We start from the raw sequence: 26,800 nt of genomic DNA, 5'->3' as shown, positions 1-26,800 counted from the left end.
TGCGATGCGGGGCGGTCTCCGTGCTGCGTCCACGGGTCGCGGTACAGGCAGGGACACCCGGTGATGACACAGGAGTCGATGGTGCTGGCATCGGTGGACCGGGGCTGTGGTGCAGGACGGGACTGTGCTTTGTGTTCACAGACACTGCAGTGGCAGGTCTTTACTAGGGACTTACCAGTAAATCAAATATGCCAATCATGGATGAACCAATCAACAGTACAATTTATATAGGGAGCACTTCCACTTTAGCACTGATTAGCAGTGGTAAAGTGGGCAGAGACAATAAACCAGCAAAAACAGTGTCCAGTATACCATAGGAAGAGGAGGTCAGAAAGCAAAAAGGCAGGGGAGACACGCCAAAAAGCTGCCAGGTCTAACAATCGGGTGTCATTTTTCTCATGTTTCGCAGAGTTCTGGTGCAGCAATCGTGCTGTAGCAAGGGCCTTGTTATTTGGATTCATGATTTCATTTTGAAAAGTTGTTGCTTTCTTGAATTTGTTTGGAGGACACTGTGAATGTATAGGTGTATTCTGCAGATTGTGTTGAGTTGTGAAAATAACATAGATTTGAACCGTTTTGAACATTTGAGTTTATGCATTGCTGAAGGCTTTAGAAAGCATTTAACCTGGGGCTTGATCCTGTGAAGGACGGTAAATAATTCTCACATCAAGATAAAGGCTACACACGATAAGCATATATATATGTATATATACGCATAAGGTATGACGAGTACTTAGCAAGTAATATAAGGATACTAAATAGGATAGGAATTACAGAATATGAACATGTGTCAATTACAAAAGGCGAAACGTGCCGATGGACATATGAACAGATACTCAGCTTGATAGCAAGAACAGGGAGTTGGTCAGAGAGATACAGTTAAGGTACATCCATTTCACTGCTGAGCAGATGCAAAAAAAATTAAAGCAGGTTATTGCCAAGCTATACCCTTGGATGCCTTTGGATACCTGTTTCAACCTGTAGGCATTAGCGCCCAGAAATCTAATTATTACGAACTTCAACCATATTTTGTGCAAATTTGTCACAGTGTTAAAGTTATTAGCAAGTGAACATGTGTTTGCTGCTCCTGGTCAACTGATTCCTCCTGATGAATCTTCAAGAATTTGAAAATCTTAAGAGTAAACACACCATGTTACGGTGTGTGACACAATTTCAAGCATATTTTCAAATGGTGCTAAAGTTAAAATGAAATCAACAAATGCCTTTCAAGTGAAAAGATGTACAAAACTGTTAACCTTTTCATGCCCACCAGGCACATTTCTCAAACGTTAATATCTGAAAAACCTACTGAACAGATTTATATTTTTTTCATGCCAGGTTTGATGTAAACCTGTTGAAAGGTTTTTCCTCCAGTGGGGTAGCTAAAAAATGCGGCAGCTCCCACTGTCTGTAGGCAACAATACTGGGAGTCAACGATGAAGTGTGAAGGCAGGGCCAGGCATGAGAGAGGAAACATCTGGTACACCAATGAACATGGGAGCTTTGGAATGAGAGCAGTGGTGAACGGCACCACACATGCTGTCTTCAATGGCAGCACGTGGGCAAAGCCATTTGCACCAAACCTGGCTCTTACTGTATGACCACCTCGCTTCCTCAACTTAGAAAAGTACTATTCGCAGAAAAACCCTCTAAATATATAGCTCTCAGGTTCAGCTTTTCTCTTTAATCATTCAAAACTTGAAGGACATTGGGTATACATGTGTAGAACCATAGAGGTGTGCACTAGTGGTGCACCAAGTTAAATATTAAATATTGTCATCAAAGATGTAAGTAAGTCTGTCGGAAACCCATCCAGATTATAATGTATCCTGCTTAGCACTTTAATAAACTCTAATTATTTTGCAACAGTAAACTACAATATGTAGCCTTTCTTCTGTAATGCAGATTTGCTTTTAATTTCAGATCATTCATGAGGACCCAATGAACCCACCATAAAACCTAACACGTACCTTAAAGATGTCCATAGCTCTGACATCCCACAAAAAAAGAAGAGCCTACCTTTTTAGTAGGGCCCCACTATTTCTTTCGAAGGTCTTCATTGCAGTCCAAGAGGCTTGACTCACTGTCAGGGGTCAGTAGGCACAGACCCAGCTCAAAAACCACTGGGTTACTCAGTGGCAAAAGTAGAAGGCTAGGGTGCAAGTTTACTATAGGCAATCCTTAGGTAGTAATAGGGGACTGTATTCCAGAATGTCAGTCACTGTGGACAATTTTCAGTGGCAAAGCCACTCAGTTGTCCTGTGGTACTCATGGGGAATCCAACAGTCACTGAATTAGAGAGTAGACCTCAGGACTCTGAACATGATGGGAATATCAATAGAACCTCAAGTCAGGAAAATGATTCTAATGGCTCATAAAGCATTGCCAGGTGAAGAGCAGCTACACCAGAGACCTTATGGGACACAGGGCTCTCCAGAAAAAAGTGCAAGAGCGGGGCTACCTGGCTTCATAGAGCCATGCTGAGGACTTACATCCTAAAAGTCTGTTATAATATACTGGAAGCATGTTATGATTTGGTTTGAATGTGACTGACGATAGTACAAGCTTTAGCAACTAATACCTTATGACAACCATTGTACGCATTTGGAAAACTGTCACAATTTAATTGCATCTTTTCATGAAAGTTGCACTTAATCTCTGCAAATTGTTAAATGTGTATCAAGAATAAAATGTGAGTGGTATGAACAATTCTGTGGTGGAATTGTTCTGTGTTGTACATTTAACAATTCTACATATGTTGGATGAAGGTGTGGGATTTCCAGTCAGGTTTCACAAGCTATTATAAAAGTGTAGGACTCTTCCCAATAGATGATTGATAGCTAAAAATGCTTCATGGGGGGTGGTTGACCATTCAGTGCATTTTCAAAAAAAGGTGACAAGTCTGCAAACTGTGAAAGTTCTATTCATTTTTACAGAAAATGTACCAATCATTTTCTAATGAAGACAAGATTAAAGTAGGGTTTGCTAGCTTTGTGCTTTTTCCCTATAATGTTTAGCAACAAAACATTTTCTAGGAAAGCTTGAAGGTTGTATTTTTGTATAACTGATTATTCTGTGCTTTTCAAAGCATATGCTTGATTCTCACGTGTGTGAAATGTTTGAAAGATCTGCTTCAATTCGTAAAAACCTTGAGGGTGCATGCTTTTTATGTGAAATAGTAGCTGTGCAGAGTTTTTAAAAGAAAGTTTATTTTTCTAAAAAAAGTGACATTTTAGAGACTGTTCTGAGTCAATCTAGATCCCTATAAATGTTCTCTGTAATGCTGAACTCTTCTGAAATATTTCTATAGAGATTTTTTGCTTGTAATTTCGGAGTATATTCTATAGTTTAGTGAATAAAGTGGAGTTTCGTACTAAAGGCTGAACATTCTGTGCAAACTCTATGCTCTTGGGATGGGTTGACAGTCCTTTGTTATAATAGAAATATACAATTTCCATGGTCAAAGTGATTTTTCTTTTATAGTACATGGCCTCGGGCATGAAAAGAGGAAGGCATAGCCGGCTGACAATATTTCCTGTGCTTTCATTGATGGTTTACTATCTGAGGAGGATTAAGAAATTATAGTCATTTTTGGAAGGACATTTTTTCTAATTTATTGATAGAATTTATTTTTCCGGGAGGGTGATGTTCAGAACAGTGTCAGAGTATGGAACATGAAATGTAATATTACAACTACTACTTTAAACATTCAAAGTTTCCACAGGAGGAATGTTTTTTGATTTGCTAATAACTATGGCACCATTAGACAGATATTCATGAACCTTTCTAAAACAAAACAACTTTTCAAAAACTGTTCCCATCCAATTTTTCCTAGGAAATTTGGGAAGTGGTAGAGAAAAATATGGCTGAGCAGAATTAGGCCAAATTTAGTAGGAAGCTATTTTTCATAAAGTGTGCTTTTTAGGTCGAGTCTAGGCAACGCACATGTGCTACAAAGCAAAAACAACAAGTGATGGAAGGAATGCTGAACATTGTCAAACATTCACCCCCAGTACAGTGATCTGGGCCTAAATCCATTGTTTTTTTGCTGCCCATGCCATTCCAGTTTGGACCCAGCCATATGCAAATCAGTCTTGACCCTGTTCCCCATGGGAACAGTCCAGCCCGAACTGCTAGGCCATGTCTTTCCTGGACTGGAAATAAGCATCCTGGGACCGGTTTCGGGGTTTCACCCCTCATCAGCCAGGCTAGCTTGAATCCAGTGGCATGGGAAGCACGGGACCCACGTCTGGGCATACCCTTCCCACTTAGGGCGACAAAGCAAAAAAAACAAGTGATGGACGGAATGCTGAACATTGTCAAACATTCACCCCCAGTACAGTGATCTGGGCCTAAATCCATCGTTTTTTTGCTGCCCATGCCATTCCAGTTTGGACCCAGCCATATGCAAATCAGTCTTGACCCTGTTCCCCATGGGAACAGTCCAGCCCGAACTGCTAGGCCAGGTCTTCCCTGGACTGGAAACAAGCATCCTGGGACCGGTTTCGGGGTTTCACCCCTCATCAGCCAGGCTAGCTTGAATCCAGTGGCATGTGCTGTCTGCAAAGCATGCTGTATTCCTTCTATGGGCTTTAACCACGCCCCTACTGCCATTTGCTCTTTGCTGTGCTTGTCTTAAATGCTTCTTTTTTATTGCTGCATTTTTCTAAAGGTCCCTCCTTTGTGTGCTAAGTTCCCTTCCAGGCAATTGCACTAAAATATTTTTTTTGTCGGCCATCACACTACATTCATGCTTCCTACCGTTAAAGCATGTGATGGCCCCTCCTCCCATCTGGTCATTGCAGCCTAAGTGTTTTTTTGGTTGTCCATAGCAATGAAGGGGTCAGGTTTTGTTCGTTCTTGCGTCTCTGCCTGGATATACTTGATGTTTTCTAAGCCACTGCTCCCTCCACTGCCCACCCACTTTCAGTCTTCCAATTTCTAAACTCCTCTAATAGTGCTGCAGCTGGTTCTCTGGTCCCAGTGGTAATTCCTCATTCTAAGTCCGCTACTCAGTGCTGCTAACTGCTTCTCTGGTCCCTGTGTTAAATCCCCATTCTTAATCCTCGAGACAATGCTGCTAGCTGCTTCTCTGGTCCCAGTGGTAATTCCTCATTCCAAGTCCGCTACACAGTGCTGCTAACTGCTTCTCTGGTCCCAGTGTTAAATCCCCATTCTTAATCCTTGAGACAATGCTGCTAGCTGCTTCTCTGGTCCCAGTGGCAATTCCTCATTCTTAGTCCTGCAGACAGCGCTGCAGCTGCTTCTCAAGTCCCAGTGGTAATTCTTCATTCTTAGTACTGTAGACAATGCTGCTAACTGCTTCTCTGATCGTGGTGGTAGATCCTCATTCTAAGTCCTCTAGACAGTGCTACAGCTGCTTCTCTGGTCCCATTGGTAATTCCTCATTCTTAGTTCAATAGGAGGTGATGCTGGCTGCTTCTCTGGTCCTGTTGGTAATTCCTCATTTAAGACCTCTAGAAAAAGCAGATTCTCTGGTCCAGTTGGAAAATCCTCTAGGCAGTGCTGCTAGCTGCTTCTCAGGTCCCAGTGGTAACTCCTCACTCTAAGTACTCTAGACAGTGCTGCTAGCTGCTTCTCTGGTCCCCGTGGCAATTCCTCATTCTTAATCCTGTGGACAATGCTGCAGCTGCTTATGTTGTCCCAGTAGTAATTTCTCATTCTAAGTCCCATAGACAGCGCTACAGCTGCTTTCCTGATCCAAGTGGTAATTCCTCATTCTTAGTCCTCTAGAAAGTGTTGCTAGCTGCTTCTCTGACCCCGTTGATAGTTTCTCATGCTAAGCCCTCTAGACAATGCTACAAGCTGTTTCTCTGGTCCCATCGTAATTCCTCATTACAAGCCCTCTAGGCAGTGCTGCTAGCTGATTCTTCTGTCAAAGTAGCAATTCCTCATTCTAAGTCCTCTAGACAGGGCTGGTAGCTGCTTCTTTTCTGGTCCCAGTGGTAATTCCTCATTCTCAGTCTTGTAGACAGTGCTGCAACTGCTTCTCTGGTCCCGGTGGTAATTCCTTATTCTTAGTCTCCTAGACAGTGTCGCAGCTGCTTGTCTGTTTCATTTGTAACTCCTCCAGTCTAGGTCCTCTAGGCAGTGCTGCAGCTGTCTCTCTGTTCTCAGTGGTAATTCCCCATTCTTAGTCCTCAGACAATGCTGCAGCTGTATCTCTGTTCATACATTCACTACACTCCAAACCAAAACACATAGGTAAAAAGCATTGTCATTTACAACGCCAATAGCTCTAACTCTCACAAATGGGAGACCAATTGCACTGCAAATGCTTGTTGTAATTTGGTGTAGATCTGTTCAGCTTTGAGAAGTCAGCTTCAAAATATAGTGAAATCTGAAGGTTGGACCTGCAAATTCTAAGAAATAGAGCATTCTAACAGATTATGATTTTTGCCCCTTTATTACCCCTTCACCGGTATTGGTCCTGCAGTAGAGAGTAATCTGTTTGGACGGCTGCAACATCTACAGAAATGCTCTAACCACCATTTTAGGACTTAGTCCCCTTGTCCAGAAAGAAAAATAATAATAATAATAAGGTATAAGGGAGCATGGGGTTTGGGTACATTGACCACCTGCTGGCCCCTGTTGGGGGGGATCCCAAGGGACCCCTCAGGGCCCAAATATGTTTTTCGTGCTACAGGTCCCCTGGTACTACCCACAGACCCAGTGCATCCCCTTTGAAGTCCATTTCACTGTGCACGGCGTGTGGGGGGTGTAGGACTTGGCCACAGGCCAGGGACTTTGACCAACAGCCAGTGCTGTGCATGGTGCTGACGAAGTGTTGCTGCAACTGGAGTTCAAAGGGAAAACAAGTCAAGACCTTGCAGATAAACATATTCAAATCAGCCCTAAAACGCAACCTCCAGCAGATACAGAACATCAAGCATGCAGCTCCTGTAGATCGTATTGATGTCAGCACTAACCCCAGCATCAATATATTTGCCACCATCAAAGATTTCACTGCACCTCCTGTCACCTCCAGCAACAACTCCCATCAAAGGACCTTCACAACAAACTCCCAGGTGTCTTCTTTAACAAAATCACCTCCATGTACAGCAACTCTGGCTGCCAACCAGACCCCATCTCTGTTGCAATTCAACTTCTCATCACAATTGATGAAAACACCCTGACCTAGTGCCCTGCTTTCACCACGATCAAAATTCCTGCTGCCATGAAGACAATCCAAGGGGGCTCCAAATGACCTTACCCCCACCATGCATTCACCATAGGACTCCTATGGATCAGCAAAACACTAACACCTAGTCTCAAAGCCTGCTTTGACAAAGCTGCATCTTCGGACACCTAGAAACATGTTACCATTATGCCTGTGCTCTAGACACCATACACTGACCCAGTCACACTTTCCAACTACAGTCCTATCCCCTTCTTACAATACCCTGCAAAGGTATTGAAGTAACTAATTGACCGACAGCTCACAGACCACCAGCTCCTCACCCCGACATAGCGTGGATTCAAACCCAACAACAGTACAAATACAGCACTCATCGACCCCATAGATTACATATGCATGACCCTTGACAGAGGAGACAAGGGAGCACTCATTCTCCTGGACCTCTCTGCATCATCTGACATGATCTCACACCACATCCTCAGCAAGCGCCTGCATGAAACTGGAATAAGCACCCTCAGCCTCCTGGATCTGCACCTTCTTAATGGATATAACAAAAGCAGCCTGCCTGGCACCTTACTCTTTGGAAGCCTGCAAACATATCTGTGGAGCTCCTCAAGTTTCATTACTCAGTCTCACCCTCTTCAACGCATTTAGAATCTCTCTGGCCAAAATCTTTCACACAAATGACATGCAATTCGTACTCTCCCTGTCGGACAAGACCGGCAACACAAGATACAAGTTCACAGCCTAGATGACTGAAGTATTAACTGGATGAAAGCCAAAAGTGTCAAGCTGAACAGTGACAAGACAGAAGTTGTGATCTTCGACATAACCGCAAAAGTCAATGCCATCACAGTATCCTGCTTCACACCCTGAAGATCTTCAAACCGATACCATGCAACAGTAGAAAAACTGTCACCCACGCCCTTGTCACCAGCTATGCGAATGCTGAGATCACCAAGTAATTTTCTAAAAGACTACAAACCACGCAGAACTCAGCAGACACCCTCATCCTCAACCTTCCCCACAGAACACCTCTGGGGACTACATTGGCTCCTGATACACAAACATACTCAATTCCAATTCCTCACACACACATTCAAGGAACTACACAACTCTAGCCCCATATATCTCAACAGTTGCATGTCCTTCCACAAACTACTCAGACTCCTCTGCTCTGCAGGACTCCTACTCGCACACATATACAGAGAACCAAATCAGGAGGTTTAACATTCTCTTAGTTGGTATTTTGGACTACAAAAAGAAAAAAATAGATCTGTGCTGGTGTTTGAGCTTCTCAACATCTTTGATCAAAGAGTGACTATTGTCAGAGTTGCTTGTGAAAGGTTGCTTTTTTGGCTTTCTCAAATGAAAAGTCGGCAATTCTGAACATTTTGTCCTAATGTGGCGCGTGTTCTCTGATGGAACAATTAGTATACTGTGCACTTTTTGCAAAAAGGTTGTTTGGATGTGTTTTTTTCCTGGTGATGATTTAAGTTTGGAAAGACAGAAAGAAATTATAGATCCAACAATCTCTGGTGAAGGGTTGCTGTTTCTCATGTTGTGATCGTGGGTGAAGTGCTGTGAGCACTGGAAGGGGTGGTACTGGGAATACTGATTACGCCAGTTCTTGTTAACACAGAAGAAGGTTTTCAGTTCAGGGCCTTTGGTTAAAATGGTGTCCCGTTTCACATAATTTCTATGCATAAAGTTGGAAATTTATGAGCTTGCAGGTAGGGTTGCCACCTGACCGGTTTTCTACTATAGCTCTATCGGTATTTTGACATCCTGGCTCGCAGAAAAAACATAAGCAACATCACCTAAAGCCGATATTTAGTCTTTATCTGTAAACACTTCAAACAGCCAAGATAAATAGAAAACGGTTTAGGTGTGTTTTAGAGCTGATGATCCATGACTAGCAATTAAGTAAACAAAGGCAGAAAAGTTGGGTCACAAATGACTACATAGCATTGTTTATAGCTCTGATCAGTAGCATGTGCATACTCTTAAAGCAACCAATGCGCCGTCTTTTTCTCCTGGACTGGTGGCACCCCTAGTTGCGGACTGCAGATTCCGAGTCACATTTGGCGCGGTCGTGCAATGCTTCGAGAAGATCTGCTGAGGCCGGGCGTGCAGTGACAGGCACCGGCGGTGGAACACGTCTGCGGATCCGGTGATCGGGCCCGGGGGCGTGCAGAGCCCCCGGTTCATTCCTGGCCGGGTGCAGTGCGGTCCAGCTGGCACCAGGCGGCTCCCTCCCTCCACCATCCAGCGCAGGCGGCGCCGAGGCCACCTCTGCGGGCCTCGGGTTGCTATCCTCCAGCACTGACACTTCCGGGGCCAGCGCTGAGAGCAGCGCGGCCGGGAGAGTGGCACCGGGGGAGCCGGCTTCGGGACTGAGACAGCGTCGAGGACAGCAGTGCTGGCGGGGCTCGCGGCGGCAGCCCTGGGACGGGGCACGGGGGACCAAGCGGCCGAAAACCGGACTCCAGGTACATCCAGGAGGCTCCTGGGACAGGGTGACACCAGGGAGAGGGTCCTGGGACAGGGTGACACCAGGGAGAGGCTCCTGGGACAGGGTGACACCAGGGAGAGGCTCCTGGGACAGGGTGACACCAGGGAGAGGGTCCTGGGACAGGGTGACACCAGGGAGAGGCTCCTGGGACAGGGTGACACCAGGGAGAGGGTCCTGGGACAGAGGGTCCTGGGACAGGGTGACACCAGGGAGAGGCTCCTGGGACAGGGTGACACCAGGGAGAGGGTCCTGGGACGGGGTGACACCAGGGAGAGGCTCCTGGGACGGGGTGACACCAGGGAGAGGCTCTTGGGACGGGGTGACACCAGGGAGAGGCTCCTGGGACAGGGTGACACCAGGGAGAGGCTCCTGGGACAGGGTGACACCAGGGAGAGGCTCCTGGGACAGGCAGCGGGTGTGGGGGCGATGTGCTGGACCAGGGGAGGGGGTCCCGGGTACCAGAACAAGTGAGGGGGCCGGAGAAACCCGTCGCCTAGAACCGCCCTCCAGAGGGGTCCTGGGAGAGGGTCCTGGGACACCGTATGGGAGCTGTGCCTTAGGTCTGGGGCCAGTGAGGGCATCTAGGTGTTGATACGCGGCCAGGGTGCTGCCCCAGGCTCTGGGGGAGACTCATACCCGCCCCTGTGGCGTCTGAGGGACTCTTGTCTCTCTGGGGGTATTGCGCGGGGTGCCAGGGGTCGCTGTGGGCTCATGACCCTCGCTTGCTGGAAACTAAAGGTGCCTCTCTGGGGAGGGGCTGCCTCCTGGAGGGTGTCTGTCCCGGGTTGTGATGGGGCTCCTTCTGCCCCCTCAGAGGGGTTGGTGTCCACATGCTCTGTGAGGGGTTCCCTTGCCCCCCAGGGTTTACAGTAGAGTTCCGAGGGGGACCTGCACTGGCCGAGGGTGCCAGTCCATGGCTTTTGGTGCCATGCACTGTCTGAGGGTCTCTGGTAGCCTCCCAGGGTGCAAGTCCAAGGCTCCTGTGTCCCTGTACTATCTGAGGGTTACTTGTACTCAGAGAGGATGCCAGTGCAGGGTTTCTGGTGTCCCTGTACTGAAGGTTTCTGTTACTCAATGAGAGTGCCAGTCCAGAATTACTTGTCCTCTCAGAGGGTGCCAGTCCAGAGCTTCAGGTGCCCATGTAAGGTCTGAGAGGTTCTTGTAGTTTCCCAGGGTGCAAGTCCAAGGCCCCTGCGTCCCTGTACTATATGAGGGTTACTTCCACTCTCACTGGGTCCCAGTACAGAGCTCCTGGTGCCCCTGTACTATATTATCTGAGAAGCCCCTGTAGCATCTGAAGGAACCAGGCCAAAGCACCAAGAGTGCTTCTGATGCCCCATTACTGAGGGATCGGATCCTATACATTATGTGATTTTCTGTTTAGATTTTAAGAAGGGCCCAATTGGCTTACGTTTTATTTGAGTTCTCGTGCTCTCTGAAGGTTCCAGCCAAGTGTAGAGGGTCTTCGAGTGCCCCTGTACTATCTGAAGGTTTCCTGTAGTCTCCCGACGGTACCAAACCAGAGCTTCTGGTGCCCCTATTATAGCATGAGAGGCCCCCGCACCCTCAGAGGGAACCAGTTCATAACTCCAGATGCCCCTCTGATGCCGATCCCTACTGAGGGAATCTATGCACTGTTATTTTACATATGGTGCTTAGGAAGAGCTCACGGGGCTTATGCTTTATTTGCATGGTTCTTGTAGTCTCTGAAGGTGCCACTCAAGTGTTGTAAACGGTGTTGAGTGCTCCTGTACAATCTTACGTTTCCTTGCAGAACCAAGGGTGCCTACCCATGCCTTCCAGTGTGTCTCTACTATCTGAGGGATTTCCTGTAGTGTCCAGGGTGCCAGTCCAGGGCTCTGGATGCCCCTGTACTACCTGACCTTTTATTGTAGTTTTAGAGGGTGCCAGTCCACATTATAGTCCAAAGCTCCAAAAGCACCTCGGATGCCCCCACCTGAAGGATTCTATACCGTTATTTTACATCCATTGCTAAAACAGGGCCCATGGGACTTACGTTTTATTTGAGGGGTTCTTGTGCTCTCTGAAGGTGCCATCAGGTGTTGTAAGGGGGTCTGTAAGGGGGTCTCCAGGTGAACCTGTACTATCTCCTGTGGTTTTCAAGGGTGCCAGTCCGGGCCTCCCAGTGCCCCTGTACTATAGTATCTGAGAGGCCCCTGTACCATAGGAGGGAACTAGTGCAAAGCTCCAAAAGCGCCTCTGATGCCCCCACCTGAGGGATTATATGCCCCGTTATTTCACATCCATTGCTTAGGAAGGGCTTATGGTGTCTTTGAGGGGTTCCTGTGGTCTCTGAAGTTGCCAGTCAACCGTTGTATAGGGTCTTTCGATGCCTCTGTACTGACAGTTTTCTGTAGATCCAAGGGTGCCAGTCCGTGACTTCTGGTGTGCCTGTACTCTCTGAGGGAGTTCCTGTAGGCTCCAGGGTCCCAGTCCACAGCACTATAGTATCCGAGAGGTCCTTGTACCCCAGGAGGGAACCAATTGAAAGCTCCAGATGTCCCCCACACACTGAGTGGTTCTGTGCCCTGTTATTTTACATCCATTGCTTTGGCAGGGCCCATGGGGATTATGTTTTATTTGAGGGGTTCTTGTGCTCTCTGAAGGTGCCATCAGGTGTTGTAAGGGGGTCTCCAGGTGAACCTGTACTATCTCCCGTGGTTTTCAAGGGTGCCAGTCCGGGGCTCCTAGTGCCCCTGTACTATAGTGTCAGAGAAGCCCCTGTACCCCAGGAAGGAACCAATCGAAAGCTCCAGATGTCCCCCACACCCTGGGGGCTTCTATATCCCGTTACTTCACGTCCAGGGCTAGTGGTGTATTTGAGGGGTCCCTGTCCTCTCTGAATTCATGGTTGTAAGGGCTCCCTGGGTGCCCTCCCTGGGTGCCCTCCCTGGGTGCCCTCCCTGGGTGCCCTCCTGTCCTACCCGAGGGGCTCCCCTGCTTGGAGCTCCAGTGCAGGCCCAGGGCGCATCTCCCCTTCTAGGCACTACCTGGAGGCTCCTCGGCCTCACCCAGCTGTGGTATTATTAAGCGGCCTCTCCCCTCTTCGGTGTCCCCTAAGGTCCTGCCCGACGGAACCGCCGATGGACCTGTGACAACCCCGCTCCGATGGGCGCTGCTGAGCCCCGGCTGCAGGAGGATGGAGCCGCGCGGCAGTGAGGAGGACGGGGTCGAAGCGGCGGGCGACGGCAGCGAGGACTCGTCCAGCAACTGCTCGGAGCCTCCGGAGGCGTCGACGGTCCCGCTGGGGCGGAGGCGGAGCACGCGCCCCTTCAACGGACTCCGGCTCTTCGCGCGCAGGTGAGCGGCGCATGCGCAGTGACGGCACGTGGCGCGCGGGGAGCGTGCGCAGTGGCAGCGGCGCAGCACGCGCGGGGTCTGCGCGGCCTGCGTGGCCTGCGTTCAAGGTTTGTGAGAGCGTGCGGACGTCGGCACGCGCAGGACGCCCAAACTGACGCATGCGCGCTGCTGGGGCCTGGCACGCGGTAGGGCCGGGCGCGTGTTAGACACGAAAGTTGTTTTTTTTGTGCACGAGGGCGCAGCAGCCGCAGCTTATTTGGTTTATAGCAAATGTACTAATGTATGTAGACAACGTTCCCATAATACTCCAGGCGTCATGTAATCCAACTTGGGCTCTGGGATGTTTTTTGGAACGTTCAAAATTGCTAAATGCTGCAAAAAGAAATGTACAATTTGTAATTGAGCTTCTCAGCTGATCCAGTTTCAAGTTTGCTATCAGGGTGCGATTGAAGGCAGAAAACTGGGATACGACGTAAGGGTCCTTGCATGTGTGCATTCACCACTGATTCACACCTTTGTCAGGTTGATTTGGATTTGAGAGGTCAGTATTGGGTTGGGAAGGCCTCAGTCCTGTTGATGTGTTTTAGGGGATGGGGCCCCTCTAATGCCCCCTGAGGATAGCACCGTACTGGCTGTGGGATGCCTGTACCGTCTGCTACCCCTTGGCCTGGCTGAGGTGGCAGCTGTTGGAGTTCTGAGGTGTCTTCAGACTTTTCGCTTTGTGGTCCAGGCACTGTGGCTCACTGGGTTGACGCTCCCCACAATCCGGGGAGTCAGGGTTTTGTGACGAACTATAGTCCTTGGTGGAGTGTTCCCAAGATTGCTGAGAATTGCTATCAGTCAGTAACCTCATCACCTCTGTTCAGTTTAAGGCCTTCAGCACCCTCTTCACATATCCAAACCTGCCTCCTCATGTTTCTCCACCTTCGCCTGCCATATTTTCCTTCCACTTCGCTGTTCTTTGTCACTTCTAGCCTTGGTATGACTCATGTCACAAGGATGCTTCTTTTCCAATGCTAACCCTTCTGTTTAGTTGCCTGTTGTTTGAACACCACACCCCATGTGTCCCCAGTGGCCACCCTCTGAGCATGAATTAAGAGCCTGATGGAATTTTCAGTTGTCAACTGTTTCCTTTGCCCTGCCAATCTACATAATAATAACATTCCTTAAGCAGCAAGATCTTATAGATTAACAGAACGGGGGCAGATGTGTCTCTCCACGAACACAGTGTGAGAAAGAATTCTCCCTTCCTTAAGCCTCTGACATCTAGGAAGCGGCAATTGTCTTCCATTCTTTGTAACCTGGTATGAAAATTGAAGGGTCTGTTGCGAATACCGTTATAGGTTGCATGATGCTTTCGAAATGTGCTCTTTATTTTAAAGGAAGCTTTGCCCACAATCCCTGTGTTTTCATTGGTCAGCAGCTTAGCCATCACTCTTATCTGTCACCTGCAGCCACTGATTGTGGGCCATATCTGTGGAAATCAGTGTATGTAGCAAAAACGTGCACACATCTTTACACTCGGGATCCTTAAATAGTCCGAGGCATAACTTGGCCATCCTAAATGCAAGGAATTACTGTAGTCCAAACTGGAGAACGTTGGAGCACGCATGAGAGCAAACCTAACTTGTAACTCTATGGACGGCTAGATGTACCTATCTGAAGTATGTGAAAATGCTCAATTTCACCATATCCAGATCAGCCTGTTAAGTGATAGCTCACGATCCAGATAAAGTCACAGAGCACTTGGTTTCAAGTGTGATAACCTAATTTGCTCAATTGAACTAACCCAAATATTCAGGTCTCAATCTCCAGTACTAATAGGAAGGTGTCCTTGTTGCATGGAGTCGAGTGACTTATCTCTTCGTCTCTTTTCCCCTTCTCCTGCCAGGCCTATAATTTCAACATTGGATGAGGCATTACACACGACACGGGCTTGCAGGATGGAAATGCTTACAGTTGTTTAATTCTTCAGTCATTACAGTAGGGAAGCAACCATATGCAAGTCAGTCTTAACTCAACTCTGAAATGAGCAGTCCTGCCTAAACCATCATGTCCCTCTCCCTCCTCTATGGCACAGGCGCGCCCCCCAGCTTTGTTGGGCCTCATCAGTGAAGTGCAACTTCAGCTCCCTGGGAGGGGTTGCACCCCAGCAGCTTGAGATGGACTGCCCCATTTTGGGCTGGCCCAAGACTGAATTGCAAATGGGTGATCTCAGGCAGCAAACACACAGGTCAACAATAAAATAGAATGCTGCCCAAAGGAATTCTCAATAGTTAATGATATTTGAGGCATTTTTATTTTGAACTTTTTCGCTGCCCCTACCTATTTCATGAACAATATTTTCAGCCGTTGCAAGCTTTTCATCGGTGGTATTTTCATTCTTCAGTCTGGAGGCCAATATCTATAAAGGAGGCAATGGCCTATATAACCCAGAAATCAAAGGGCTTCTTTACCAACAATTCTGGAGAAGCCATAGATGTCACCATGACTGTGACGCTTCGTCACAGTTATTTTTATCCATGTAGTTCCTGCTTCTTCCTCTTCTGGCTCCTATCACCTTCCTTCTTCTGCCTTCACCGTGTATTTTCCATTGCTCCCACCCCCTTGCTCCATCTCCCCTCCTATTGGCTAGCCTCCTGACATTTCGTCTCTCTTGTCTCCCTGATCCATCCTCTCCCATCTGCCTCTTTGGTCCTCTTCCCTCTTCCCTCCCCTAGATGATTCCCCTGTCCTCTCCAGTCTATGCCTTCCCTCCCCACCGCCTTCTTTCTTGCCCTTTCTGCCTGATCTACAGTAAATGGCAGAGAGATGTCTACCATGTATCTGTAAATGCAGAAATTACTGTTTATTTTGGTTGGTTGTGGTTTTGCTCCGGAAGTTGGCATGAGAAAAGTTGCATCTGAATAAAGTTAGTATGAAGCAAGAGGAGTGTATGCAACATCATAAATAAGGCTCCCAGTTTTCTGATTTTACTGATTTTTACAGATAAATAAAGACAGAAAACAACATGATTCCTGTCTGTATTTATTTTTAAAAGTGGAAAAATACTGAATATTGTGCTATTTGTGAGTGACTTGCCATAATGTTTTTGTGAATTCCAGGCCAACAGCTGCGCAGAGAGACTGAGTTAAAAACAGGATGAGAATTCCTTAAATATAAGCATATGTTACCATGTATATGAATTATAATGATACTATTTACCTGAGAGTATAATGTTTTCTTATATTTGGTTAAATACAGACATGAATGTTAAAAACATAAATACCATAAAACCGGGGCCCTAGTCAAAAACTGACTTAAAGTATGTTACTGAAGCCAAACAAGTGCACAAAGGCCTTAAAGAGTGCACCTATGCTGCAAACGACTTCCTCAGGACTTTCAAGGTGATACCGTATGAAACACTAGTATCACCACAGATGGCAGCAGCATTTGAATGTAGAGTACTCTCCTGTTTGGGGCATCAATTTTATTACTACTTGATTGTTTGGCTACACAGATTCATTATTTAAGTTATTGGATCCTGCCTATTAATTTGCATACTACTGTGTCATACAGTATCATCTCAAGAGCCCTGAGGAAGTTGGTTGGAAAATATCTACCTGGCGATGAAACACTTGTTGACTACATAGGCTTACTTTCAGAAGAATGTGTACATGAAGGATATGGTGATGTGACTTTATGAATAAAGTACACAGAATATTCTTCACATAGGGCTGAACTTTCTTTATGGCGGAGTGCTTGGGAATCAAGTTTGCTTATGGAAACTGTTCCCTTTGAAGGAAATCTTGTGGCTTTTCTTCACCCTGAAGCACCCAAATTCTTTATATTTATCTTTTGTACTGGATTGGTTTGCTCTCTTTGTTATTATCATCTGCTTGGTTTGTGTGTGCTGCTATTTCCAGCCACCACTCCCTAACACGATTGGACATTATTGAGGATCCACTTGGCCTCCGCTGTGACCTCTCCGTTTCCTTCCTTGGTGATGGCCAAGGATGGGGAGACCTGAGGGTCAGCTCTTCATCCACCACTTCCTCCCTCTCCGGTTCCTTTCTTAGTGATGGCCAAGGATGGGGTGTTCCGTGGGTCCGCTCCACCTCCACCGCTCCCCCGCTCTCTGGTTCCCTCCTTGGTGATGGCCAAGGATGGAAAGTATTGATGGTCTGCTCTTCCCGTGCCTTCCTTGGTTATTGCCAAGGATGAAAGTATTGAGGGTCCACTCTTCGTACACCGCCCCCCCCTCTCCATTTCCTTCCTTGGCGATGGCTAAGGATGGAAAGTATTGAGGGTCCGCTGTCCCCCCCACCCCCCTTTCGCGTCCTTCCTTAGTGACAGCCAGGGATTGTGTGTGTGAAAAAGCAGTTCTTGCTTCACCACTCCCTCTGGTTCTCTTCCTTGGTGATGGCCAAGGAAGGAAAGTATTGACGCCCGCTCTTCCTCCCTCTCTAGTTCCTTCCTTGGAGTGACGGCCAAGGATGGGGAGACCTGAGGATCTGCTCCACCACCACCGCTGCCTCCCTCTCCAGTTCCTTCCTTGGTGATGGCCAAGGATGGGGAGAACTGAGGGTCCATTCTACCTTCACTACGCCTCCCTCTCTGGTTCCTTCCTTGGGGTGATGGCCAAGGATGGGAGACCTGAGGGTCCGCTCTACCTCCACCGCTGCCTCCCTCTCCGGGTCCTTCCTTGGTGATGGCCAAGGATGGGGACACGTGAGGGTCCGCTCTACGTCCACTGCTGCCTCCCTCTCCAGGTCCTTCCTTGGGGTAATGGCCAAGGATGGGGAGACCTGAGGGTCCGCTCCACCTCTGCCTCCCTCTCCGGGTCCTTCCTTGGGGTGATGGCCAAGGATGGGGAGACCTGAGGGTCTGCTCCACCTCCACCGCTGCCTCCCTCTCCGGGTCCTTCCTTGGGGTGATGGCCAAGGATGGGAGACCTGAGGGTCGGCTCCACCTCTATAGCTGCCTCCCTCTCGGGTCCTTCCTTGGGGTGATGGCCAAGGATGGGGAGACCTGAGGGTCCGCTCTACGTCCACCGCTGACTCCCTCTCCGGGTCCTTCCTTGGTGATGGCGAAGGATGGGAGACCTGAGAGTCCGCTCTACCCCAGCCGCTGCCTCTCTTTCCGGGTCCTTCCTTGGTGATGTCCAAGGACGGGGAGACCTGAGGGTCCACTCTACGTCCACCGCTGACTCTCTCTCCGGTTCCTTCCTTGGGGTGATGGCCAAGGATGGGGAGACCTGAGGGTCGGCTCCACCTCCACTGCTGCCTCCCTCTCCAGGTCCTTCCTTGGTGAGGGCCAAGGATTGTGTGCGTTAAAAGGCCTCTCTTGCGCAACCACCCCGCCTCTCCCCCTCTAACTCCCCCCTCGAGCTCCTTCCTTGCTGTGGTCCAGGGATGCGGGGGTGTGGAAGGGACACCCTTCGTCCCCGCGCCCCCTCCAGCTCCTTTCTTGCTGTGGTCCAGGGATGCAGGGGTGTGGAAGGCTTGCTGTGGTCCTGGGATGGGGGGTGTGGAAGGCTTGCTGTGGCCCAGGGATGGGGGGTGTGGAAGGCTTGCTGTGGTCCTGGGATGGGGGGTGTGGAAGGCTTGCTGTGGCCCAGGGATGCGGGGGTGTGGAAGGCTTGCTGTGGTCCTGGGATGGGGGTGTGGAAGGCTTGCTGTGGTCCAGGGATGCGGGGTGTGGAAGGCTTGCTGTGGTCCAGGGATGGGGTGTGTGGAAGGGACACCCTTCGTCCCCGCCCCCCCCTCCAGCTCCTTTCTTGCTGTGGTCCTGGGATGGGGGGTGGAAGGCTTGCTGTGGTCCTGGGATGGGGGTGTGGAAGGCTTGCTGTGGTCCAGGGATGGGGGGTGTGGCAGGGACACACTTCGTCCCCGCGCCCCCTCCAGCTCCTTCCTTGCTGTGGTCCTGGGATGGGGGGTGGAAGGCTTGCTGTGGTCCAGGGATGGGGGGGTGGAAGGCTCGCTGTGGTCCAGGGATGGGGGGGGTGGAAGGCTTGCTGTGGTCCAGGGATGGGGGGTGTGGAAGGCTTGCTGTGGTCCAGGGATGGGGGGGTGGAAGGCTTGCTGTGGTCCTGGGATGGGGGGTGTGGAAGGCTTGCTGTGGTCCAGGGATGGGGGGGTGGAAGGCTTGCTGTGGTCCAGGGATGGGGGGGTGGAAGGCTTGCTGTGGTTCTGGGATGGGGGGTGTGGCAGGGACACACTTCCTCCCAGCGCCCCCTCCAGCGCTTTCCTTGCTGTGGTCCTGGGATGGGGGGGGTGGAAGGCTTGCTGTGGCCCAGGGATGGGGGGGTGGAAGGCTTGCTGTGGCCCAGGGATGGGAGTGGAAGGCTTGCTGTGGCCTAGGGATGGGGGGTGTGGAAGGCTTGCTGTGGTTCTGGGATGGGGGGTGTGGAAGGCTTGCTGTGGCCCAGGGATGGGGTGTGTGGGAGGGACACACTTCCTCCCCGCGCCCCCCCCCTTCCCAGCTTCCTCCTTGAGAAGTCGTCACTTGACCTGGTTGCTCACCAGGCGGGAGTAATTTGAATTATTCAATGAGGGAAGCAGATGCCGCTCTCTGCCTCGCTCGGGGCTGACGCCAAGGCCGCCCTGCGGGATGCCCTCACCCTCTGGCAGCCCAGGGCTTTCTCTGCATGTATGAGGGCCCCTTGTTGTGCGATTAAAAGCATGGCGGGCCTGTGCCCAGCATTGTGCCACTTCCAGGGACACCTTAGAGATTTTGGGGGCCCTGGCCCAAACGTATTTTGAGGACCCCTGTTTGGAACAGCTTTGAATTTATCACCCAGTTTCAGCTCTTTCGTGCCCTCTTTGCCCAGGTCACTGACAGCACAGACACTGGTCCAATTCTCAATGTGTTTCCATCTAATACTCCGGGCAGTGACGTGTGATTTCAATGTAGGACCACAGCAGCAGCTCAGTGACATTACTGCAAATAATCTCTGTTACACCCCTTATTTCCCACATGTGGGGTCCTGTTTTGACCTAAAACAAACTTCTTTATGGATGTTGCATGAAACGTAAACACAACATTTCGCTGGAAATGACTAGATTAGACTCTCACATTAAAATAAATTTAAAGGGCAACAGTATTTAAAGCAATCTGTTTAAGAATTATTCAAATGTGCCAGGACAATGCTCCCTGCTGAACAGAGTTGGAACTATCAGGGTTATCCCCCTCTCCCCCCAAAAGCGTGGGGCCCTGGACCAGAGCCTTCTTTGCCCATGCATTAATACATCTCTGCCCAACTCAGAACATTATTATCATAAGGTAGTGTGATGTCCACTGCCACCCCAAACAGGCAAGAGTCCCAGACACGGCGCTAGCAGGGTGCAGAGGTTGGCACTGCCCTCCGAAGGCAGCCTACTTGGCCTTGTGTGGCACCACCGATGAGGTCCAGGCCCCTTTTATCGCCACCCTGGAGCTTGCCACTGCAGCCAGCCCACCAAGGTCACCGTGGCGTGAGGGTGGGCGCCGGGATCTGGGCCTGTTTCACCTGATCTTGAAGCAGAGCGCCCCCGTGCCCCTGAACCCCTCTGCGCTACCAGAGTAAGTATTTGCGCGCTGCGTTCTCGGCGCGCCACCTCTGCTGTTCGCAGGGCCCTTTGGATGCGCCGTGTGGGTGGATGTGTTGTGAAAGTGCCTGTGCACACATCTGTTTTTGTGGCTTCCTGCATTGAGTGAAGCTCTGAGGCCTGGAAGGAAGAGGGTGGGGTGGGGGAAGAGGACCGGCCTCTCAGGAAGTGCCTGGAGCGGGTGAGGGGGCTCCTGGTGGCCTGGTCTCCCCACTCGGTGCCGAGCCTGGAAAGTTGTAAGGTTAGAAACTGGTAGAACATGAAACCCTGTCCTGCAAGGCTTCTTTCCACAACGCCAGCGCTTAATTTGAGCCGGTGGTCGCCGATGGGGCCCACCGGCACTTCGTTTTTGGGGAGCGGCTCATGTTTTACAACATCAGACACACAGCTGCCATGTCTCCCAGGTCCATGCGCGATGTGCTGCTCCAGTCCAGGTTTTTTCCTTTGAATTTGGGGACCTGAAGTCATGTTTTATCGTAGGACAGGCAAGACTACAAGTCCCAGAATTCCATAAAAATCCTGGACGAGAGCAGCACATCACACATGGAGCTGGGAACCTTGGCAGGTGTGCAGACATTTACTGAGCTGCACACCTCTCACACAAGAGAGAGAAAAACACACAAACGAGAAAGATGGAAGACGAGAAAGATGGAAAAACCGCCACAAAGAGACAGCAGGAACCCGCGAGAGTGAGGTCAAGGGGCAGGGAGTGCCTGGTGGTGGATTGAAGAGACAGGAGGTGGAATCCAGGCACCAGCTTTGATATGTGGCACACTGATGTATGAAAGTGCGGCCTCTGGCTGCCGAGCAGAGCTTCCAGCACCGGCACTCATTCTCTTACAAATTAAGCACTGCACAACAAGAACCGGTCAGGAGCCTGCCAAGGAGCTCAGCAAACACAATAGCATTGCACACAGACGGTAAGAAAGATTGTAAGACAAGTACAACATTGCACTTAGCGCCTCGTTCCGAGCTGCCCGTTCTAGTTGCAGAGACATACCTGTGCTGCAATCAGCAACTCGACTGGCATGCCAGGTACTTCTTCCGGAATGGGGAATAACATGTGGGCCCGTCTAATCCATTGTCTTCAGTGAGCTCCCAACATTCCAATGTTCTAATGCATTGTTTGCAATCAAGCACTCAACATTCCAATGTTCTAATTTGTGAAAAAGTAAGTGCCCGACATCTTCTCAGGAAGTCAGTGCAGCTTGCTCCACCTGCTCCAACTTTCCAGCGCTGCCAATCACTTTCCTAGATCCACTACCGACCATCACACTTGTTCACATGTGACAATTCAGACTATTCCAGGCCACCTGTAGCTATACAAATGGCCTGGGTGGCAGGACACTGTTGTTGTGCTCATCTCAAAATTAGATACACAGCGCCACCTTGTGGTGGACTTTCATTAGTGCTGGGAATTAAGTGTTGGTGTCAGCACCTTAAACCACTGGCTCAAATTAAGCACTGCAGACGTAGAGAGCATGTGTTGTTGGCCTTGGGTAGATCTGAGTCCCGGAAGTTTGAGAGTGAGGGAAACCTTGAACCTTGGCAGTGGGGTGGGGTTGTCTTTAAAGGTGGTGCGATGCCTTTATATGTTGCCGTATTGTCACCTGAAGCTCAGAGTTGCTTAAGACTTGTTGAAGGCGAGGAGAGCCAAAGTACACATGTGGACAGTTGCCTTCCTACATGTGGGGGTTGTGAACCTGTGGTTCGGTGGATTCCTGTCCCGTTCCTTAGTGCTGAGGCAGGTAGAAGCGGAGAGAGCAGAGTGGAGGCGTGTGTGGTTTGATACCCATAGGTAAACGTGCAACCATGAGGTTCACTTCATCTGTGCTCAGCGTTCATGTGAAGACACGTACAATTTGTCATCCGTGTCATGTCTGTCCACAGTTCATCACAAGGCGGAAAACTGGCTTTGGAGGGGGAGCCGTCAGTGGCCCTGTTGACTGACGGAGCTGATACCTGTGGGTTGGCACCTCAAGAAGTGATGGATATGGATATGGGTGTAGCTTGGTCAGTACGATGGGGGTGCCCTTAAGATTTCCGAACAATCACGCTGGGATATTTTGTTAGAACACATTTAATGAGAAGCAGGACATGAAGGGGGCTTAAGGGGAAGTGGAGAGAGGAGTGCAGAATGTTAGGGGTACTTAAAACTCAATATATGTTTCAAACTAATCAACATCTTTTAAGGCCTTCAAAACACAGAGGAGAGAGCGCCTATGTGCTTGTGTCAGGGTGGGCATGTAAAAATCACAGGTGGAATCCGACAGACACTTCACATTACCTGACTCAAAGCACTTGTACCAAACTACTTAGTACAGAATACATTTTGTAGAGGGGTGTAACAACCCAAATACCCCCTCACCCCTCTTGAGCTACGCCTCTGTATATGGATGTTTTTATCGCGCTCTGCACCTGGGTCAGTTTTGTGCCAGAGAGCGCTAGCTTTTATAACCGTGGCACAAGGCCGAATAGCATGTACCCAGGAGGGCGAGCATCTTCTGGTTTTACATTGGTGTTTCATCCTTAGGAAGGACTCTTTGCGAGCAGAGTGGTTTTCAAGTTATTCTTTGCAGTTGTCTTTCCTAAACCTTTCTCTTTTACCACACAGTTGTGCTTATTCCAGCTGTTTGGACCACCCTGTGGTGCAATATGGTCCATCGGTCTTTGTAAGACTTCCTAAAGCGCCTTGAAGTCCCACCTATTAAAGCTGAAAGGTGACAGTAACCGAACCTTGTCCACTCACCCGTGCACACCTATGGCTCCCCGGCAGTGACATATTGGTATAGGTATATGCACAAGTTTCTCTGTTATGTTAATCTAGCTACCCGCCCTAGGTGTTCGTGGCCTAGTGTACACTGACGCTCTTGCTAAGTGAAGCTTTTGTTGTTGACATTTTCACTCAGTAAATAAATGTCACCAGAAGAACTTCTGAACCAGTGATGTAATTTCACCAAGATCCGAGTGTTAGCCCCAGCAACCTACGCAAGACCCAGGACCTCCTAACCTTCAGAAAGCACCTTAAAACATGGCTTTGTGAGCAGTAACCGGTAACCCCCCAACACCCCCCCCAACGCCTTGAGACCCTAACGGGTGAGTAGTGCGCTTAAGAAATGATTTGATTTGATTTAGCAGTAGTGATGATGCACGCTAGGTGTGGCTAACATAGGTTCAGGAGAGCTGCATGCATGCTAGGTGTTGAGTGGGTCCACGTGAAATAAATGCACGTGCAGTGATTGTAAATGAACCTCACCCCCTGCTCTGTGGGTGTTCTGAATACCTGGCATGGATCTGGCCCTCTTGCACCTGCAGTGGGCACCCATCTGATACATCCCCACCCCCATGACATCATAAAACTATTGCCCTTGATGACAGACCACTTTAATATTTTACATTTATATTGAAACATGAGGTGCAGTATGGTATTAATCAGTGATTGTGTGAAGATACAAACTAGAGGTTAGCATACTTTAAACGACCCATTCGATGTGTAAATGACAGGATTGGAATGCGGGCCCCCAGGCCTGTTTTTTGTTGGCCCAGGTAGTCCCGTTGGGAGCCCAGGCAGCGCTGGAATCCTTAAAACTTCAGAAAACCCATACATTGGCGGTCTGGGGGTGGCAACGAAAGGGGGTGGAGTCACGAGGGATGAAGAAGTCTGATAGTCAATTTATAAATTTTTTTTTTTTATTGGCACCAAGGAGAATCTTGACGGCAAAACTGTTTAGTTAGTTGCAAATGCTGCATTTTAAAATATCTTATTGGGTTAATGCACCTGCTACAGAAAGCTTTGTGTGAAAATAAAAGCTGAGGGATTAATAATATTGGTAAAATATCTGTGGTGGTTAATGCACTTGCTGGAGTTATTGCCACCACTGTGCTAGTCGTTAACCATGTGCCTCCTGCAAAGCACATTTTGCAACATGAATATGAAAGAAGTTTATTTTTTGTAAATAGGTAAATTGGTTACCCCTTTGGACGCAGAGATTGTTACATTACGGCCAATTCATACATTCAATCTTTTTAATCTAGCACAGTGAGGGGGGAACAGGCATCCAGGAGCTGCATGGGCACCACAGGACGTGGGTTTATAACTTTCTTGTTTTGTTTTGCATCAGCTGTCGTTAGAAAGCTGCTGGAAAGCTTCCTTTGAGTAGTAGGACACTGTTAGAATGGACGAAACCAAGCCCTCTGTAACGCTTTCAATTCTGACTTTGTTGTTTCTCTGGACATGGAATCTTAATTTATAATCCCAACCAGTAAAGACATTGTTTTATGTAATATTCTGTAACTTGATTTACATACTTGTGTGACTTGTCATCAATGTACATGTGTGCGTGTGATCTAAAGTGCTCAGACATCTTACATTAGCACGAGAAGCGCTATAAAAGAATTAAAGAAAATGTAAGTGCTATTTAAAGTGTTATTCGTGTAAATACTCCTACATCTGGCATTCCTAAAGTGCGTGCGCATCTCTTACAGAAAGGAAGGGAACAGAGTCAGAAGTTGCCTCCAGGTCGTAGTTTCTGTTAAGTAGTCGTGGATTGATCACAAGCTCAGTGCCTTTGTTTCCCCTCCATTTTGGGGGGGGTCAGGCTCCGGATAGCTCCCAGGCGGGATTATACTCGAACAAAAGGGGGCTGTTGCCCTTTACTACAGCCTGTGTGTAAGAAGCAGCTGGGATTCAAAATAGGAGTGCCCCCTCGCCACCTGCAGCTTGGTAATCCGAAGAGAAGGCAGGGCACGTGCAGACACTGGTGAATTGTGTCCTGGTGCTGGCAAATTACCCAAAACAAATTCAGCATCTTTCAGTGGGCACCGACGAACCCCATCCCGCTCAATAATAGCTTTTGGATCTGGACTCCCCTTCCAGCTTCATTCCTTCACTGATGCCAGGGCGCTGCAGGAAGGGCTGTGTGCGCACACATTTGTGTCACTGGATGAGGATGTGGGGGAGAGGGTGTGGCGTTAGGACCAGAGTGCCCACTTTAGAGCTGAGGAATCGGATCCGGGTCCCGGCGTCGCCTCAACATCCTGTGATTCTGGGCAAATCCCTTAATCTCCCCGTGCCCACCACAAATGAGTGTGTCCTTGTGTAATGTACATTCCCTTTCCGATGGCTCTGCAGTGTGTCAGTTTAATGCTGATGGTGTGACCAATGCCCTTGGGTGGGCAGGTTGTCTCTCCACCTCCTGCCCTGGGTGACCCCTGGTGTTAACCATGTGACCGATGAGGCACTTATTGCTGTAAACTCGGATTAGCACAGCTGGGCGGTAGTTGGCATCAAGGGAATCTAACTGATAGGAGGCTGGCAGGGCTGGTGCAGTGCCAAACACGTCAGGCTGAAGCATGATACTTTCTGTGCCCAGCCAGGCGTGCCACAAGCAAAGGATGGCATATTGTTTACTAGCCAGTAACCACCGCCATGCACATCCTCTGAGCGTCTGCATCAGCGTGTATAGCCTCGTACCCTCCCTGCAGGACCCTGCACCCACTGCTTGTATGCCGTGCACCTTTGTGGCCCCCACACTTCCTGTACACAGAGCCGCACCCGCTGCTTGCACAGCCCTGCACCCACTGCTTGCACAGCCCTGCACCTTTGTGGACCCCCACACTCCCTGTGCACAGAGCCGCACCCACTGCTTGCACAGCCCTGCACCTTTGTGGACCCCCACACTCCCTGTGCACAGACCCTGCAACCACTGCTTGCACAGCCCTGCACCTTTGTGGCCCCCCACACTTCCTCTGCACAGAGCCGCACCCACTGCTTGCACAGCCCTGCACCTTTGTGGCCCCCCACACTTCCTGTGCACAGAGCCGCACCCACTGCTTGCACAGCCCTGCACCTTTGTGGCCCCCCACACTTCCTGTGCACAGCCCTGTACCCACTGCTTGCACAGCCCTGCACCTTTGTGGACCCCCACACTCCCTGTGCACAGCCCTGTACCCACTGCTTGCACAACCCTGCACCTTTGTGCCCCCCCACACTCCCTGTGCACAGACCCTGCACCCACTGCTTGCACAGCCCTGCACCTTTGTGGCCCCCCACACTTCCTGTGCACAGAGCCGCACTCACTGCTTGCACAGCTCTGCACCTTTGTGGCCCCCCACACTCCCTGTGCACAGACCCTGCACCCACTGCTTGCACAGCCCTGCACCTTTGTGGACCCCCACACTCCATATGCACAGACCCTGCACCCACTGCTTGCACAGCCCTGCACCTTTGTGGACCCC

General features: G+C 49.5%; 1 protein-coding gene across 9 annotated transcripts in view; it reads left to right on the top strand.

Annotated features, from left to right (window-relative positions):
• DGKZ (diacylglycerol kinase zeta) overlaps positions 1-26,800 on the top strand; it is a 731,702-nt gene that overhangs the window by 145,146 nt on the left and 559,756 nt on the right. For 2 of the 9 annotated variants that reach the window (XM_069221728.1, XM_069221727.1), the window contains exons 1-2: positions 9,228-9,651; positions 12,757-12,995. The exons of 3 other annotated variants lie outside the window; for them this stretch is intronic. In XM_069221728.1, the coding sequence (XP_069077829.1) occupies positions 12,835-12,995 (161 nt within the window). In that variant the 5' untranslated portion in view covers positions 9,228-9,651; positions 12,757-12,834. Of the gene's footprint in view, positions 1-9,227; positions 9,652-12,756; positions 12,996-26,800 lie in introns of those variants that run through there. 4 more of the 9 variants (XM_069221724.1, XM_069221726.1, XM_069221729.1 and 1 more) reach the window with 3 other exon arrangements.

Source organism: Pleurodeles waltl, chromosome 3_1 (genome assembly GCF_031143425.1).
Source record: "Pleurodeles waltl isolate 20211129_DDA chromosome 3_1, aPleWal1.hap1.20221129, whole genome shotgun sequence".
Classification (NCBI taxonomy): Eukaryota; Metazoa; Chordata; class Amphibia; order Caudata; family Salamandridae; genus Pleurodeles; species Pleurodeles waltl.
The sequence above is the reverse complement of the archived record's forward strand: the minus strand, read 5'-3'. Positions and strand labels throughout refer to the sequence as shown.